Source organism: Vanellus vanellus (assembly GCF_965231255.1).
Source record: "Vanellus vanellus genome assembly, chromosome: 5".
Taxonomy (NCBI): domain Eukaryota; kingdom Metazoa; phylum Chordata; class Aves; order Charadriiformes; family Charadriidae; genus Vanellus; species Vanellus vanellus.
The window spans coordinates 54,579,307-54,594,457 of NC_138910.1; the positions used below are offsets into that span (position 1 = coordinate 54,579,307).

The 15,151-nt window shown below is 59.4% G+C and overlaps 3 protein-coding genes across 3 annotated transcripts in view; 2 read left to right on the forward strand and 1 right to left on the reverse strand.

Moving 5' to 3' along the window:
* NOS1AP (nitric oxide synthase 1 adaptor protein) overlaps window positions 1–6,581 on the forward strand; it is a gene marked incomplete at both ends in the record, with an annotated part of 41,427 nt that extends 34,846 nt beyond the window's left edge. The window contains 6 exons of the mRNA XM_082484097.1: window positions 157–265; window positions 507–648; window positions 1,896–2,059; window positions 2,622–2,789; window positions 5,439–5,604; window positions 6,178–6,581. Coding sequence (XP_082340223.1) covers window positions 157–265; window positions 507–648; window positions 1,896–2,059; window positions 2,622–2,789; window positions 5,439–5,604; window positions 6,178–6,581 — 1,153 coding nt within the window. The remainder of the gene's footprint in view (window positions 1–156; window positions 266–506; window positions 649–1,895; window positions 2,060–2,621; window positions 2,790–5,438; window positions 5,605–6,177) is intronic.
* Window positions 6,132–14,949, forward strand: LOC309672567 (uncharacterized protein C1orf226). The gene is made up of 3 exons (XM_082484098.1): window positions 6,132–6,327; window positions 12,395–12,662; window positions 12,763–14,949. Exons 2-3 carry the CDS (start codon window positions 12,406–12,408, stop codon window positions 13,253–13,255), a joined length of 750 nt encoding a protein of 249 aa, XP_082340224.1. The 5' UTR covers window positions 6,132–6,327; window positions 12,395–12,405; the 3' UTR covers window positions 13,256–14,949.
* SPATA46 (spermatogenesis associated 46) lies at window positions 9,855–10,484 on the reverse strand (the record flags this gene model as incomplete). Its single annotated transcript, XM_082484031.1, has 1 exon — window positions 9,855–10,484. The coding sequence occupies one exon, from the start codon at window positions 10,482–10,484 to the stop codon at window positions 9,855–9,857; it is 630 nt and encodes a 209-aa protein (XP_082340157.1).
* Window positions 14,950–15,151: the final 202 nt, after the last annotated feature.

Consider the following 15,151-nt stretch of genomic DNA (forward strand, 5'->3'; position numbering starts at 1 on the left):
AAACCACTGCCAAAAAAAATTTCTGGGATGTGCTGCAGAGGCTGGGCATCTGCCAGCACCTCGTGCCCTGCGAAGAGCTGGCTGTGGCCTCGGCAGTCTCTTGGGCATGGGGGTAATATGTATGTTAATATCCTGCCTTCCTTTCTGTTCTTGCAGGATATTCTATGTGTCCCATGACTCCCAGGACCTAAAGATCTTCAGCTACATCGCCAGGGATGGGTCTAGCAATGTCTTCAGGTGCAACGTCTTCAAATCCAAGAAGAAGGTAAAGATGCTGGGATGCACATCGCACCATCACGGGGTCTCAGTGGGGTGGCTGGGGCAAGACCCCGTGGCACTGCACCGCAGCTTGCAGCCCGGAGCACCCTGGTGATCTGAGCTCTGATGCCTCTGTCCCTGTGGCAGCACACAGAGACCCCTGAGAGCTGTGCCAAGCTGGGGGGTCACCAGGCATGGGCAGCCTAGCTGAGGTTGCATTCCTCTTCTCCTCTTCTCCCCTGCCGCAGAGCCAAGCCATGCGCATCGTCCGGACGGTGGGGCAGGCGTTCGAGGTCTGCCACAAGCTGAGCCTGCAGCACACCCAGCAAAACGCGGATGGGCAGGAGGACGGAGACAGTGAGAGAAACGGGGATGACCTGGATGTCCCAGGTACTCTGCGAGGGTAGAGGCAGGGGTGGCATGGGGGTCCTGCCGCCTGGCAGACGCGGTCTGCAGAGTCCCCATCTTTCCATACCGCTCCTTGCTGGCTCACACCTGCGGAGAACGGATTTGCACAGCAATCTGGCCTGCGGCGCATCGGGCTCAAGTTGGAATCTTGCCCAGCAAGGAGCCTTCGCTAGGTGTTAACCGTCATCCTCACAGACGTTCCCCCTTGCTGGGAGCCCATTAGCAGCGGCTGGGACTCTGCTGGGTGCCTAAATACTCTCTGTGCTCGGCTGCACACGCTGCAAACATTTCCTCGCCGCTTCCATGGAAGAGGCCCCTAAGCACAGACCTTCCCCACGTCCCGAGGTGCTGGTGGGGCTGGGGCTGGCTCTCTGCGATTCCCAGCACGTACAAAGCCGCATTTGGGGTCTTGCATCAAGCTCCCGGGGCTGCAGGCAGCCTGCAGACCCCCCCTCCCTTCTCAGCCCCTTGGGCGGGGGGTGCAGGGATGCATGCTCCTGGCTGGGGGGCTGCTGATCCAGCCCCATCACCCCGGGCTCTGCGGGGCTCCAGGGAGCTGCTGTGCTCCTTGTTGCCGGTGGCTGCACTGGAGGGGAGACAGATGTTTTGCAAGAGGTTAGTCAAACACCTCCAGTGCCCTTCGGGATGCTGGCGTGTCCTGATACTTGTCTGTGTGTGGGTTGCCTGCCCTGCCACCCCATGCTGGGTGCTAGGTCCCCCCCATTCCAACAGGATTCCTGCAGTTTCCTGCCTGTCACTGCAACCAGCGCTGTCGCAATGACCTAATCATTGGGCTGTCCTGGACTGGTCATTGTTTGGTTTTCCTCCACACATGTTCCAGCCATGATATGCAGTTCCCTGGGGATCTCTGAGCATCCGTTCGGGGTTTTTTTTTCCCCTCCTGTAATCTCTTGTTTACCTTTTCTATAGCTTTCTCTGTGTCTTCTGCTCTTGATGGCCCAAATTTCCCACATCAGGGGTTTTGGCCACTGTTCCCTACATTTGGTGTGCTGGGGCTGGGTGTGGTTTTGGCCACAAGCCCCATTCCAAGCAGCAGCAGGAAGCGTGGCCATGTCACTCCATACCTGCTTCCCCCCAGAGCTGGAGGGTGGGTGGCGTGGGGGGCGGTGAGGACCGACCAGTGGGCATTGCTCACCATACCATGGGTGCACCGTAGCAATCTCCCCACTCTTAGCGGACTGTGCTCTGCTCTGACGTTGTTCCCGCAGCCTGCCGCCTCACCGGTGCAGAGAGGGCGGCCGCCTCGGCGGAGGAGACGGACATCGACGCCGTGGAGCTGCCGCTGCCCGGAGCCGACATCCTCGACTTCAGCCGCGGGGTGACCGACCTGGACGCTGTGGGCAAGGAGGCGAGCGCTTACACTGACGCCAAGGTGTGTGGGTCCCTGCCCTCCATTCTCGGAGCACGGCTGCAGCCCTGGTCCCACGGCTCTGATGCGCATCCCGGGGCCCCGGGGATCAGGAGGGATTTTGCAGCATTCCCCAGCTCCCAGATCAAAGCCATCTGCCACCGCAAGGGCTGCCCTTTGGCTCAGGGCCCGGGGAGCTCCCAGAGAGCGCCGTGCCGAGGCTCAGCTATGTGCAGCCACACGGAAAGTGTCTGGGGCAAAGCTGATAGGGTTTTTTTTTCCCACCAAAAAAAATATAAAATTACACCAAAACAAAAAACTTTTTTGACACAGTGGAAATTCCTATGGGAAGCATCAGCCTTTTCAGGATTTTTCTACAAAAGTATTTTTGGCTTTTGTCAAAACTGAACCAATGCTGTCTTCAGAGTTTTTTTCAGAACTTCCAGAAAAGTGTGTGTTTGCTTTGAACACAGCACCTTCTTTCCTGGGCATTTTGGGGACTGCTCTGTGCCACAGCCCGTTTGTGCCTAGCAACCCTCTGTGGCAAGGGGCACGAGATCACACTTTGGACATCATTTTTTTGCAGGGCTGCCTCCACCCTGAAGATATCCTGACAGCGTCGCCCAAGATGCTGCTGCCCTCCTCGGCCCAGCTGCCCGACCTGGGGACGCCCCTCTCTGCCCACCACCAAATGCAGCTTCTCCAGCAGCTCCTGCAGCAGCAGCAACAGCAGACGCAAGTGGCCGTGGCACAGGTTCTCCCCTCCTCTCTTTCCTGGGGGCAATGTCAGGGCTGGGGTGGGCTACTGAGCCCCTAGGTGCCGGAGCATCCTCTGCCTGGAGGGGGACAGGCATGAGTGGGGACCCGACCTCGACCAGGGTGGACCCTGACACCAGGGCGTGGGAGCAGGCTGGGCAGTGTCCCCTCTCTTTCCGCAGCACAGCCTGCTCTTATCGCACTTTCCCAGCATGGCACGCTGTGCCCTTGCTCCCGGCGATGGCTGCGTTAAGTCTGGATGGATTAGTGTTAGGGTCTGCATGCCAACTTGTTCTCCATGCAGGTATTTCTCATTTAAGCAGCTCTGGCCACTTTATCCAACTCATTACCTTAGCTTTACTTGTTCCCTGACCCCTCGCAGACCTCTCTGCAATTGCTCGGCTTTCTTCCTGGCCTGAGCGGTCGGCTCCAGCAGCCTTTCTGTACCTCCCTGTGGCTTTCCTCTTCTCTCATCACAAAATCAGTATGGGTCCTTCTGGCCGAGTTGCTGCCTTCTGGGGTCACAGGCTGGAGAAGTCGCTTTCTTCTCTCTCTGGAAAAGGAACCTGCATCCTCAGGGGATCCTTGATGCCTGCCCAAGTGTAGTGGTGCTACAGCCAAAGCTCGCCAGGCAAAGCCAGGTCCCTCTGTGGTAGGGACTGCTTGTCTTCAGTAGTTCCCAGTCTTTGTGTCCCTGCGGAGCCTTGCAGTGGCAATTTCTTTTTCTTCTTACTTCCAGATTAAAAAAAAATAATCTGAAATAGTGTAAGGCCATTTCTTAGATGGCTCCTGGGATGGCAGCCAGTGGCCTCATCCCCCTCTCTCCCAGGGCTGATGCCTTGCTCTGGACCTCTGCCCACCCCAGGATGGTTCTTGTCCCAGGAGCTGTCACTTAGCTGCTCTCTAATCCCTTCAGTGTGCGCTGTGGTGATTTTGTATCATTGTAATTTATTAATGAAAAAAAATGGGCCCTATCATGTCAGATGCTTTTCAGATGACTGAATGCATTACATCACACCTTTGTCAATGGCACTTGTTATCTTCTCTCAAAAAGTACCGAGTCAGTTTGTCTCTGAACATGTGGTGATGGGCACAGGCTTAATTCTCTACTAACAAAGCCGGGAGATCCACTGTGCCGTCCAGGATCTGAGCTGAGTCTATAGCCACTGGGAGCATCCTGTGATTATCTCAGCCTGTAATTACTTGGCTGAGGATGAAACACCATCTAGTTCCCTCATTGGCCTTTTGCAAGGTGTTTCCAGATGCCTGTGAAAGTCCCTTCTCTTGGATTAAGCCCAGGAGTCCTTCCTGGGTCTTGTCCCCTGGGGGCTGATGGCATGAGCCACTGCCCCTCTACAAGACATGAAGTTTCAGCTCTGTTCGCATCTTCTCCCGGCATCGCCTGGGCATCACCTGGGCCCTGCTGCAGGCGCCTGTGATGGAGACAGCTGCCGGCTGTGAGGAAGGATGACTTCCAGGCTGATGCTGCCAGCACTGAGCTTTGGCACCCACTTAACCTTTAATTGCAATTCCGCCTCTGCAGGCTCCGCTTGGGGCCTCTGCTTCACCCACCAGCATTCAGCAGAGGATCCCCGTCCCACTGTGCTGCTGTGCCCCACTTTTTTTTGCATTAAGTCCATGCTTTCCTGGTTCCCTGTGAGCCTGGCTGGCTCAGTCCTTCCCGGAGAGGGGAGCGCTTGTAGGAGCCATGGGTGGGTGGCAGGAGGGGATGCTGAGCTGATGTGGCTCCCGGGTGGCTCTGCACTGCTGTCCCCTTGTCCAGAGTGTGCTTCTGGGGCTATTCTTGCTCAAGCTCAGAACAGAGAGATGGCCCTGCTGCCCCTGGGCAAGGGCTCCTGGCTGGTCTTGTCCCACCCTCCCTGTGATGCACTGCTGGTGATTGATAGAGATGCTTGTGTATGGGTAGTTCTGCGAAAATCAATGGAATTCTTGTCCATGGACTCCCACCGGCTAATATCCAGGCATTGCTTCCCAGGGCCAGAATAAGCAGCCAGCTCACGTCCCCAGAGCCTCCATGTCTTGGCAGCACTCCACCATCTGTGTTGCTCCAGGTGTATCGTGCCTGTCACAGCCGGAGCTGCCTGCAGCTCTGGGGCGACTCTTATGCTCCAGCCCCTGCTCGCAACAGATGCCGCTGGCAGGACCCTGCCTTGTGCAAAACACTGTCTCTGGGAAACCTGCCCAGAAAGACAGCTCGGCCAGGGCCGGCTCGCGGCGCACGGCTGCACCCCCATGCACCAGCAGCATCATCCAGTCGGTTGAGTGTGTCTTCTCCTCCACATCCATCTGGGTTCCTCCTGGGTTGCCCTTTCCTCACACGTTCATGGCACAAACACGTGACCGACAGTTTGGTCAGCACTGCCTCCCTTTGCCTAAGGTATTTCCATCAGAGAGGCCAGGGGACCATATGCTGGATTTTCTGAGTGTGCCCTGGTGTGACACTGCCACCTGCCCCTGCTCTCCCCATCACATCTGCGGGTGCTCGCAGGGAATGCCGTCTTCATCAAATCATTTTGGTGGGATGCTGGTGAGCTGTGGTAGAGGAGCAAGGGATGGCTGGAGCTGAAGCTCTCAGCCCTTGAGCAGCATCTCCCACGCGCTCACCCGCTCTTCTCCTGTCGCACAGGTCCACTTGCTGAAGGACCAGCTGGCTGCGGAGGCGGCGGCGCGGCTGGAGGCCCAGGCTCGCGTGCACCAGCTCCTGCTTCAGAACAAGGACTTGCTGCAGCACATCTCGCTCCTGGTCAAACAGGTGCAGGAGCTGGAGCTGAAGCTGGCGGGGAACAACACCAGTAAGCGCTTCTACCCCTTCTTCTACCCTCGCAGCTAGTCGGGTCTGTGGAGGACGTGCGTGTGGGGTGTTTCTCTTGGGGGTTTTGTGCATTTCCGGGGGTTTTGTGTAGGGGAATATTAGCGCCCTTCTGGCCTGGCTTGTGTGTGCAGCAGGGTGCTTGCATGCAGCGGGGAAAGGGCATGGGGAGGGCTGTATGGACAGGCAGTCACGTACATCCATCAGCTATATGTCTGCTTTCCCCAGTGGATGCATGGTCTAGGCCAACTCCTTACCTGCCCAGGAGCCCCTCCTTGAGCTTCCTCTCCAGCAGACGTGGCCATCAGCTCCCTGCAGGAGCTGGGCTGGGAGACAGATAACTTTTTATCCTGCAAAACTGGCACTTTGCTGGCCAGCAGCAGCTCCTGGTATCAGTAGTACCAAGTGACCCCCCCCCCTATAAATGGTGGTGGTGGGGAGGTTGACACCCAAATGGCCCCAGACCATCCCCTTCTGGCCAGTCTGCAGCCAGCTTGGTGGCCAGGCATCGCCTGGGTGGCACTACCTGCCTCTCAGCCTTGCCCTTCTCTTGCAGCGGGCTCCCAGGACAGTCTGCTGGAGATCACCTTCCGCTCCAACGTCCTCCCTGTCCTCTGCGACCCGACCACCCCGCAGCCCGAGGACACCCACCCACCACCGCTGGGCCCTGGCTCGGGCTTCCCCAGTGCCCTGGGCAGCCCCATAGGTAGGAACGACTGTCTGGTGAAGCTGGAGTGCTACCGCTTTCTGCCAGACTCGGGGCCGCCCGCCCCGGAGCCAGCGCTGGGCAGCCTGGAGCTCATCAAATTCCGCGAGTCAGGCATCGCCTCGGAGTACGAATCCAACACGGATGAGAGCGAGGAGCGCGACTCCTGGTCTCAGGAGGAACCACCGCGCCTGCTCCACGTCCAGTCCAGGCAGGACCTGGGCGACAGCCTGGAGGATGAGATCGCGGTGTAGGGGTCGGCAGGAGGTGGTGTGGAGCAGTGGGGACCCGCCGGAGCTGGGGCAGACCCTGGCCGTAGCCCCCTGGCCCTGGCAGGGACAGGACAGCCCGGAGGGAGAGGGGGTGGAGGAGGGAGCAGAAGGCTTCCAGCTCATGGCCGGGAGGTGTGCGGAGGTGAGGACAGAGTCGTGCCAAGGGGGTGCACCGGGTGTGCTGTGCTCCAGTATTGCATGGGCTTGTGTGCTGAGCTGGAGCATCCCTGCTTCACATCGGATGGCGAGCTGACAGCTGCTTGTGCTACCCCCTGGTCCCTGTCCCCCTTGCAAGCTGTGTTTTGAGGTCGGGCAGAAGCAAAGGACCCCTCCGGACGCTACTGGATTAGCCAGTGCTGCTGGTGCTGCTGCCGGGGGTGGGGGGGAAGCAGTGAAGCAAATGAAGGTTTTTGCTGGGAGAATGAGAGCGCAGGCACAGGGCAGTGAGCAGGGAGAAGAAGGACAGACGGAGGAGGCAGCACTGGGGCACTGAGCAGGGACAGAGCCGCTGGCAGGGGGTCTGGCTCTCTGCGTGGTGGAGAGGGTGGGAGATAAGGCCAGGGCCATGCTAGCAGGGTGATTAGGGTTGGTGACAGTGCACCGTTGCACTGGGTTGTGCGAGTGAGACATGAGGGGACAGTGGGGATGAGCCTGGGAAGATGGGAGGTGAGATGAGGTCGTGCAGGGTGGCCAGACACAGGGAGCTCCTGGCAAGGTAGTGGTGTTTGTGGCACTTCCAGGACAGAGTTTGTCCCTGCCTGAATCAGGTGGGGGGCGTGTGGGCACTGTTCACTCCTCTCCCGGGCTGCAGTGTGGAGAGGAAGGCACGTGGAGGTCAGCGTGGAGCAGGGCGACGGGGCACACAGCACTGGGATGTGGAGTGTCCTTCCCCTTGTTGTCCAGTCCTTGGGCTCCTTGGCATGGCTGCCAGGTATCAAAGCCTTTCTGGTGCTTTCAAGTCATGTTTTCAAGCACTTCCCTGCACACCCCCCCTCACCACAAACTCCCTGCTTTGCTTTGTAGACAAACCCTACCATTTCCAAGCAGCCTTTTGCCCCTGGACCAGGGCTGAGGGATGCAGTGCACCAGCCGTGTGCAGGGGTGGGTATGCTTACTGCCCCTCGATGGGGGGCGAACTGCTGGTGTCTGCAGGTGGGGTCCTTCATGTCTCTGGTTTGCACCCTCCAGAAAAATGAATGCGAGATCTCAGGATGCCCTACCAGACCCTGAGATGCCCATGGCTGAGCCATCTGGGGGGGGGCCTCCAAGGGATCCAAAGCTTGCCTCTTTTCTGCAAGCACATTTGTCAGCTGCCTGGTGCTGCAGCCTCTAAGAGGCCACGGCAGAAGGGGTATGAGCCAGAGTACTGATGTCCCCCCTGCTCCCATGGAAACACTCAGTGAGATGGGGATTGGCACAGTTGTCTTCCTCTCCATCCGCTCTCCTATCCTGCTTCTGCTTCACTTTGTTGCTTCCCTGCTGCTCTCACCTTCACCAGCTCTGTCTCTGCTAGATCTGCCTGCACCTAACCCCTAGATGAGCATCTCCTGGGCACGAGCTGTTGCTGTCCTCCAGGGCTTAGCCCTGCTGCTGAGGAAGGTCCATTGCTTCTTTCTGTACTAGTGCCCTCGGGACTGAGGGCTACTTAGGAGAGAGGTGTGGGTGAGACCCCCAGGGTCGGTGTGAGATGTGCTCCTCCACCACAGGAGGAGGCTGGATGCTGTGAGGAGGTAGAGGCTCCTATCGGGAAGGAAGGCCATGTTTCGGTGTCCCCAGCCATGGCCTGGTGTCCAGGGGAGCCCCTGCACTGGGCAGAGTGGGAGCAGGTGCTGGTTGGGACCTGGGTGTTCCTGTCCTCTGGCCACCAATACCTCTGTATGCCCTGTCCCGGACCGCTGCGGGCACAGCTGTGTGCCAGCCCCTCTGCTGGGGACCCTGACACCCTGCTGCCACCTCGCAGCAGTTGGAGGTGAAGGCATGGAGTGGGGGGCTGGTCCTGCCAGGAGGGAGAGGTGGGAATGGCAGCACGCATGGGATATGGCACAGGCAGGGTAAGGATGCGTGCGCAACCTCGGAGAGGGATTTCCATGCGAGCAGACAGATCGTGCAGGAAAGGGGACGGCAGGAGCTCAGCCATACACGCAGGGCAGATGAAAGGAGAGCCCGGGAGGAGCAGCATTAGGTGGGAAGAGCAGCATTAAGCAGGAGGTCTCTTCCAAGCTGGGCTGCCTCAGAAAGCAGGCAGGGCTGAGCCATCTCCCCGTGCCACCGCTCCTGCCCGTCCCTGCTGCACACCCGCAGCCCAGGCAGTGCCCTGCGAGGAGCTGTCGGGACCGGCTGCAGGCTCGGGCTCCTGCCCGGCACTCTGCCTGCAGGGGATGGCGGCGGGTGCCCCGTAGGCTGGGGGGGTGCTACTGGAGATGGGTGGGACCCTGCCAGTGTCCCGCTGCACCGCAGGTGTATATGTGCAAGTGATCGTCCTCCTAGCTCAGCGCTGCTTCCGAGATGCCTCTCTAGCCTCTCACTTTTGTTATGGACCTTGACGGGGGAATTTATAGCGATAATTTTTGTCCTTTCTTTTCCTACAACTGTCGTGTTACTAACTGTTGACTCAATCTATCTGGGAAACCAATCTGTCAATGTAAGTGCACTTAACCCTTGGGTGTTGTCATTACTCGACTGGCTTTTGCTAAATAAATCTTTCTATTTCTCAAGGCTCTCTGTTGTCTCTTCCTTCTCGCTGACTCTCTCTCTTTCTGTACTTCTGTCCCCCTTTATGCTGGGAGCTAGCACCCATGGTGGCATCCCTTGGCCTTGCACTGACCCCCTCCAACCTAAGCATCCTCCCCTTCGGGACCTTGGCTTGCGGTGCCATCCGCAGACCACCTGTGAGAGCGAGGTGCCCTGAATGCTGCTGGGGGTAGAGGGGTATCAGCCTTCCCCTTCACCCCCTGCACAGGCAGGCTCGTTTCAGGGCTGACCTGACAGCTCAAGGGTGCCGGGGGTGTTCCCCAGCATCTGCAGAGCACCCCACGTTGATGCAGGGATGCTGAGCAGAGCTTGAAGGGGCTCAGGATATTTTTGGTTACTGGGGAAGCAAAAGTCGGGAAGATCCTCTCTTAAAGGATGGCAGAAGGGTTGTGAAGGCAAAAGCAGCAGGCAGACAGGGCTGGCTGCTCCGAAAGCAATTTTATTTTGCCGCTCGCAGGAGCGATGGAGCAGTGCCCTCCCGCGGTGGCTGCCCGGCCAGCGGGGCTACAGAGGCGCCCCGGGGGCTGCAGCCTCCTGCTCCTTGTGCTCCTTCTCCCACAGGGCCTTGAGCCTGCGGTAGTACACCTTGCAGCTGTAGCCCTCCTGGGAGCTGTGCTGGATGTGGATCTTGAGCGACCACAGCGTGGGGAAGATGCGGCAGCACGACATGCACTGGTAGCCACACTGAGGCACTGGCTGCTGCTGGGAAGCAGCAAGGATGTCCCGCACCGTGATGCTGGTTCTGCCGCTGGCAGGACTGTCCCTCTCGAGGGGCTGGGGCTTGTCTGAGGAGCCAGAGGAGGAGCAGACGATCTCTGAGAGGTCATCGAGCTCCTCGGGCTCCTGGGTGCTGGCGGCCAGGCTGGAGGAAAGGCTGCCCTGGTGCTGCTGGGTGGCTCCATCGGTACACATGAAGTAGCTGTAGGGTGAGAACCAGGGCCGGTAGATGGTGCAGGTGCAGGCAGGGAGCTCGCTGCCCAGTGGGGCTGTGGAGGAAAGGGTCTGCAGTGAGTCCCGGGGTCCCTGCAAGAGCCCGGCCACCCATGGGGTTGGGAGCGGTGCTGGGGACCATTTCTCTCTGTCTCCATGGGGTGCAGAGGTGGTTGGCTCTGCCCCAGTACATCCCCCCGGCATGGAGGGTACCATCCCTCCCTCCACGGGATGCGGGGGTAGAGATGGGTGCGGGATGCTGGCAGGGACTGAGGCACCAGCACGGCACAAGGCTCACCCGGCAGCCCGCTGGAGCTGTTCCACGGAGACCTGCACTGGCACAGGGGCAGTGATGGAGGGGGCGAACTGGAGCTTCTGGGGGCAGCACCCACAGCTTTGAGGATTCCTGCTGGGAAGACATGGGGGAGAAACTTGCTCAGAGGTGGGGTGTGACTGCAGGACCCCTCCCCACCATGTCTCCAGAAAACACCCACTGCCATGGGTGTTCCCAGTCCCCTTTCCCCACTCATGCAGGAGGATATGCTCAGCTAACCCCCCCTCTCCCCCCAGCCTGTCAGCCCGCAGGCCCTCGCTGTGCTGCAGGAGGCTGAGCGGTGCCCAGGGGGTGCCAGGGGGAGCCCTCCCCACAGGCAGTTCTGGTTGCCTGCAGTCCCCACCTGGCCGCAGCTGGCAAGCACCAGGCTCACCAGGCAGGCTGGCAGGGCCCCAGAGGCACGGCGCCTCCGGGCTTCTTGTCCTGGTGCCGCGGGGCATGGCCCTGATGGAAACGGTGGGCAGGACAAAGCTCTTCATCACTCTTGCATGGCTGGTGTGTCGTACCCAGTGCCATGGTACCCACGCTGTCATCTGCTGACACCACAAAGGGCTGATGTCACCTGTGTGTACGGTGCACAGCAGGATGCGATGCTCCTGGGCAGTGGGCTCAGGCCACGGGGTCTCTGGGGAGCTTGGCCAATGCAGGTCAACACCCAGCCTGGGCTGGAGAAGGAGCCTTGCTGGGGTGGGCAGTGGAGAGCCCAGGCTGTGGGTGCCCCCAGAGAACCCCCGCTGCTCATGGGCGCCTGGCTGATAGGGGCCCCACATAAGTTCCATCTCCACGGGTCGCGTGGCAGGTCTGGGCAGGGGGTCGGCAGTGCACCTCGCCCAGCAGCGTGGACGGCACAGGCCCGCTGTCCCCTTGCCATTCCCTTGGTAAATCCTCTCTCTCTTTCTTTCCACAATCTGCTTCCCAAGTTGCTCGATGCCAGGTAAGAGATGCTCTCGGTGTGTTGGCAGTGCCAGCGTGGAGCCCTGGTGTCGTGGTTTAACCCCAGCCAGCAACTAGGACTACGCAGCCACTCGCTCCCTCCCTCAAGTTGGGTTGAGGGAGAGAATCAGAAGAGCAAAAGTGAGAAAAAAAATGTGGGTTGAGATAAAGACAGTTTAATAAGTAGCATAAAAGCTGCTCATACAAGGAAAGCAAAATAAGGAATTCATTCACTGCTTCCCATCGGCAGGCAGGTGTTCAGCCATCTCTGGGAAATCAGGGCTCCATCATATGTAGTGGTTACTTGGGAAGACAAACGCCATAAGTCTGAACATCCCCCCTTCCTTCTTCTTCCCTCAGCTTTATATACTGAGCACGATGTCATATGGTATGGAATATTCCTTTTTGTATCTCCTCCCAGCTTTTTGTGCACTCCCAGCCTACTTGCTGGCAGGGCAGTGTGAGGAGCAGAAAAGGCCTTGAGAGCTTAGCAACAACCGAAAGCATCAGTGCAGTATCAACACTGCTCTCATTCTGAATCCAAAACATAGCCCTGCACTAGCTGCTAGAAGAAAGTTAACTCCATCCCAACTGAAACCATGACACCTGGGCTCACTGCTACCCCGTTTCACCCCATGCTGTCCCGTCCCCATCCTGCGCAGCCCTGGCATGGCCCAGCTACCCACAGCCTCTGCGGGGCTGCATGCGCAGCCTCCCTGATCCCCAAAATGTGTCCCCCATGCTGCTGGGTTGGGAGCTGGTGGGCAGCTCTGGGACACGCCATCCCTGCCGGGGTCCCCCTTCCAGCCTGACTTACACCCCTTCTCTGTTCCCTTTCCCCCTCCAGTGGACCAAAGCATGTTTGAGAATGCCAGCGCCAGCACGACACCCACCCCACGGCCACAGCACGTCCCTGCCATGGCGGGTGCCCCACTGCAGCCTTCCCGCCCTGCTGGCAGCCAGCACCTCCGCAACCTGGGCAAGGCTGTGGGGGCCAAGGTGAACGACCTCCTGCGCCGCAAGGAGCCGGCCAGCATCCCCAGCGTGGGGGTCATGGAGGTGAATGCCAGCGCCGGGGCCATGCTGGGCACGGGACAGCTGGCCAGCGAGGATGGGTGAGTGTCCCTGTGGCATGCACCCTGTGGCAGGGCCGTTGGGACAGGCTGGAGGGGCCCCGGCATGGGGCTGCGTGTCACTGTTCCTCTGTGCTTGCAGAGCTGCGGGGCTGGACGCCTTCCCCCGGCTGGACCCTCCACCCCCCATCACCAAGAAGCGGACACCACGTGCCCTGAAGACCCCGCAGGACATGCTCATCGCACCGCAGCCGGCAGGGACCAGCCCAAGGACCAGCATGGAGGAGCCCCCTGAACTTCCCACAGCCCACCCCGACACCGCAGAGGAGTGGCCGGGGACGAGGGACCCATCCCCTCCAGAATGCCCTGGGGTCCCCAGCATGACCGGCACCCTAGAGCCAAGCGGGGACCAGCCCACCACTGTCCTCCCCGTGCCTGACCTCATCCATAAAGGCAGCCTGGAGAGCCAGTGGCAATCAGGCGAGAGGGCCACCGAGACCTCACCCCGCATGGAGAAGCCCTCCCGGAGACCAGGGCTGGACTGTGAGCCACCAGGGGGCACAGGGCTACCAGAGCAATGCACCCCCAGCCGGGAGGTGGACGGGCCCCATCCCGACCTGCTGTCCTTTGAGTAGTAGTGGGGGAGCCGCAATGGGGGCACCCTGGGGGCTGGCTCTCCCAAACATGTCTCTCACTGCTACTTGCTGGTTTTGGGGTCGTTATTTTGGAGAGGGGGGAGCCCCAGGATGGTAGGAGCCATTGCTGCCCCAGGTTGGGGTGTGGGGAGCCATGATACCACGTTTCTCCCCTGATTCCCAGGAGGGCAACAGCCTGTCCTGCCAATGGCTTCTGCAGCCCCATCCCAGGCCCCTTCACCCATCATTGCAAAGCTCCCATCCTGCCAAGGTGCCACCATTCTGTCTGCAGCCAGAGGCCATGCTGAGCTGAGGACCGAGGGTGAGCTTGCTCAGCAGCCTGGGTCCTCGTGCATGAGTGCAGAAATGCCAGCCTGCCCGCGACCTGGTCAGCTGTGCTAGGGCAAGTGTCCCATAAGCGTCCCCCACAGTTCCCCACATCTGGGCTGGCTGCCCCAGCCCGAGGCATGTTCCAGCTTACATCATGTGCTTGCTGAGATACCCCATACTGGTGTGCCAGCAGGTTCACCCAGCCCTAGTGCCCCGGTGCCAGGGAGCTGGGTTGGCAGATGTCCCCAAGGCCTCCCATTAGTCGTCCCAGTGCCATCTCTCTTTGCAGCGGAGCCCCAGCCACAGGAGACCCCCTCACAGCAGGGGCTCTGGCAGGGAGCAGGGCTGGGTGCCTGGGGCTGCACGGCTGCTGGCCAGTGGGCTCTGGCAGGGAGTCAAACTCCCCGCAAGACCCCCTCCAGCTTCCACTTGTCTCCTGGTTTTACCCCAGCCACCATGGACCAGACCGACCTGCCCAGGCAGACAGGCCACTCCATGTGGGCCAGCACCACCACTCTCCTTTGTTTCCTGGGACAGGGATGTCTTTGTGAGACTAGGATGCAAGAAGCAACATGGTCCTCTGATACTGCTCTATGATTGTTTTTCTCATGAATTACAGGAGAGGTTAGCCAGCCTATGGACCCCTGGGCTGGCGCAAGGAAGCAGCTGCGAGATGGCACTTTGCTTAGAGCTTTTATGTGCATCCTCACCGCAAAGGTGGTTTTGAGAGGAAAAGCTCCAAAGACCAGTTTTGGGCTGGAGGAGCCTAGGGGCTCAGGGATGGGGCACCTCTGCTCCCAGCTTCTCCTGGGCCACACAGGGCAGTGGGGCTGAAGAAATGTCTTCCACCACATTGTGGTCCTGCTGAAGGAAGAAGGTTGTGGGCCTGAGAGAACCCTTTGCCCTGGGAGAAGCCACCATCCCTCCTTGCCCGTTGGCGTGGCGGCCACCGGGGAAGCCTTGCCCCAGAGCAAAGGAGATGGCAGAGCCGCGTGGAGCCTGTGGCCAGCTGGCAGTCGGTGCTGAGGTATAATACACCCTGTGTATAATGTGATGATGATGCTGTGCATGGCTGATGCTACCCCACAAAACACAAGTCTATATGAGTATGTATATGTGTATGCTACCTAGACCTACACGGCGTTGTATATGTTGATGGAAACAAGGGCTTGTAGCCCCTTTTTGAGGAACCAGCATCTTCCAACCCTGCGGATCACAAGGGAACCTCACTGCTGGTCCAGTCCCTCTATTTATGTTGTCTAGGGCATGTGCATAGTTTGGGACAAAAGATGCAGATTGCACAATAAATTTCATTTTTTCTTTTTTACCCACTGACACGTAGCAGTCCCTTGATGGGAGGGGACCACCTGCATCAGCTCGGTGTAGCCCCAAAGCCCCCCGATGAGGCTGGGGACCTGCTGGATGCTCCTGCACAGGGGCTGCAGAGCAGAGGAGTGAGGCAGCAGCCCCGTGCAGCTGAGGGGTGCCGGGGAAAGCCGCCCTCCAGTGCTAGGCTTGTTGGGGTTATTGCATAGGACGGTGGGGTCTGCTGTGTTAAAAGCCGTG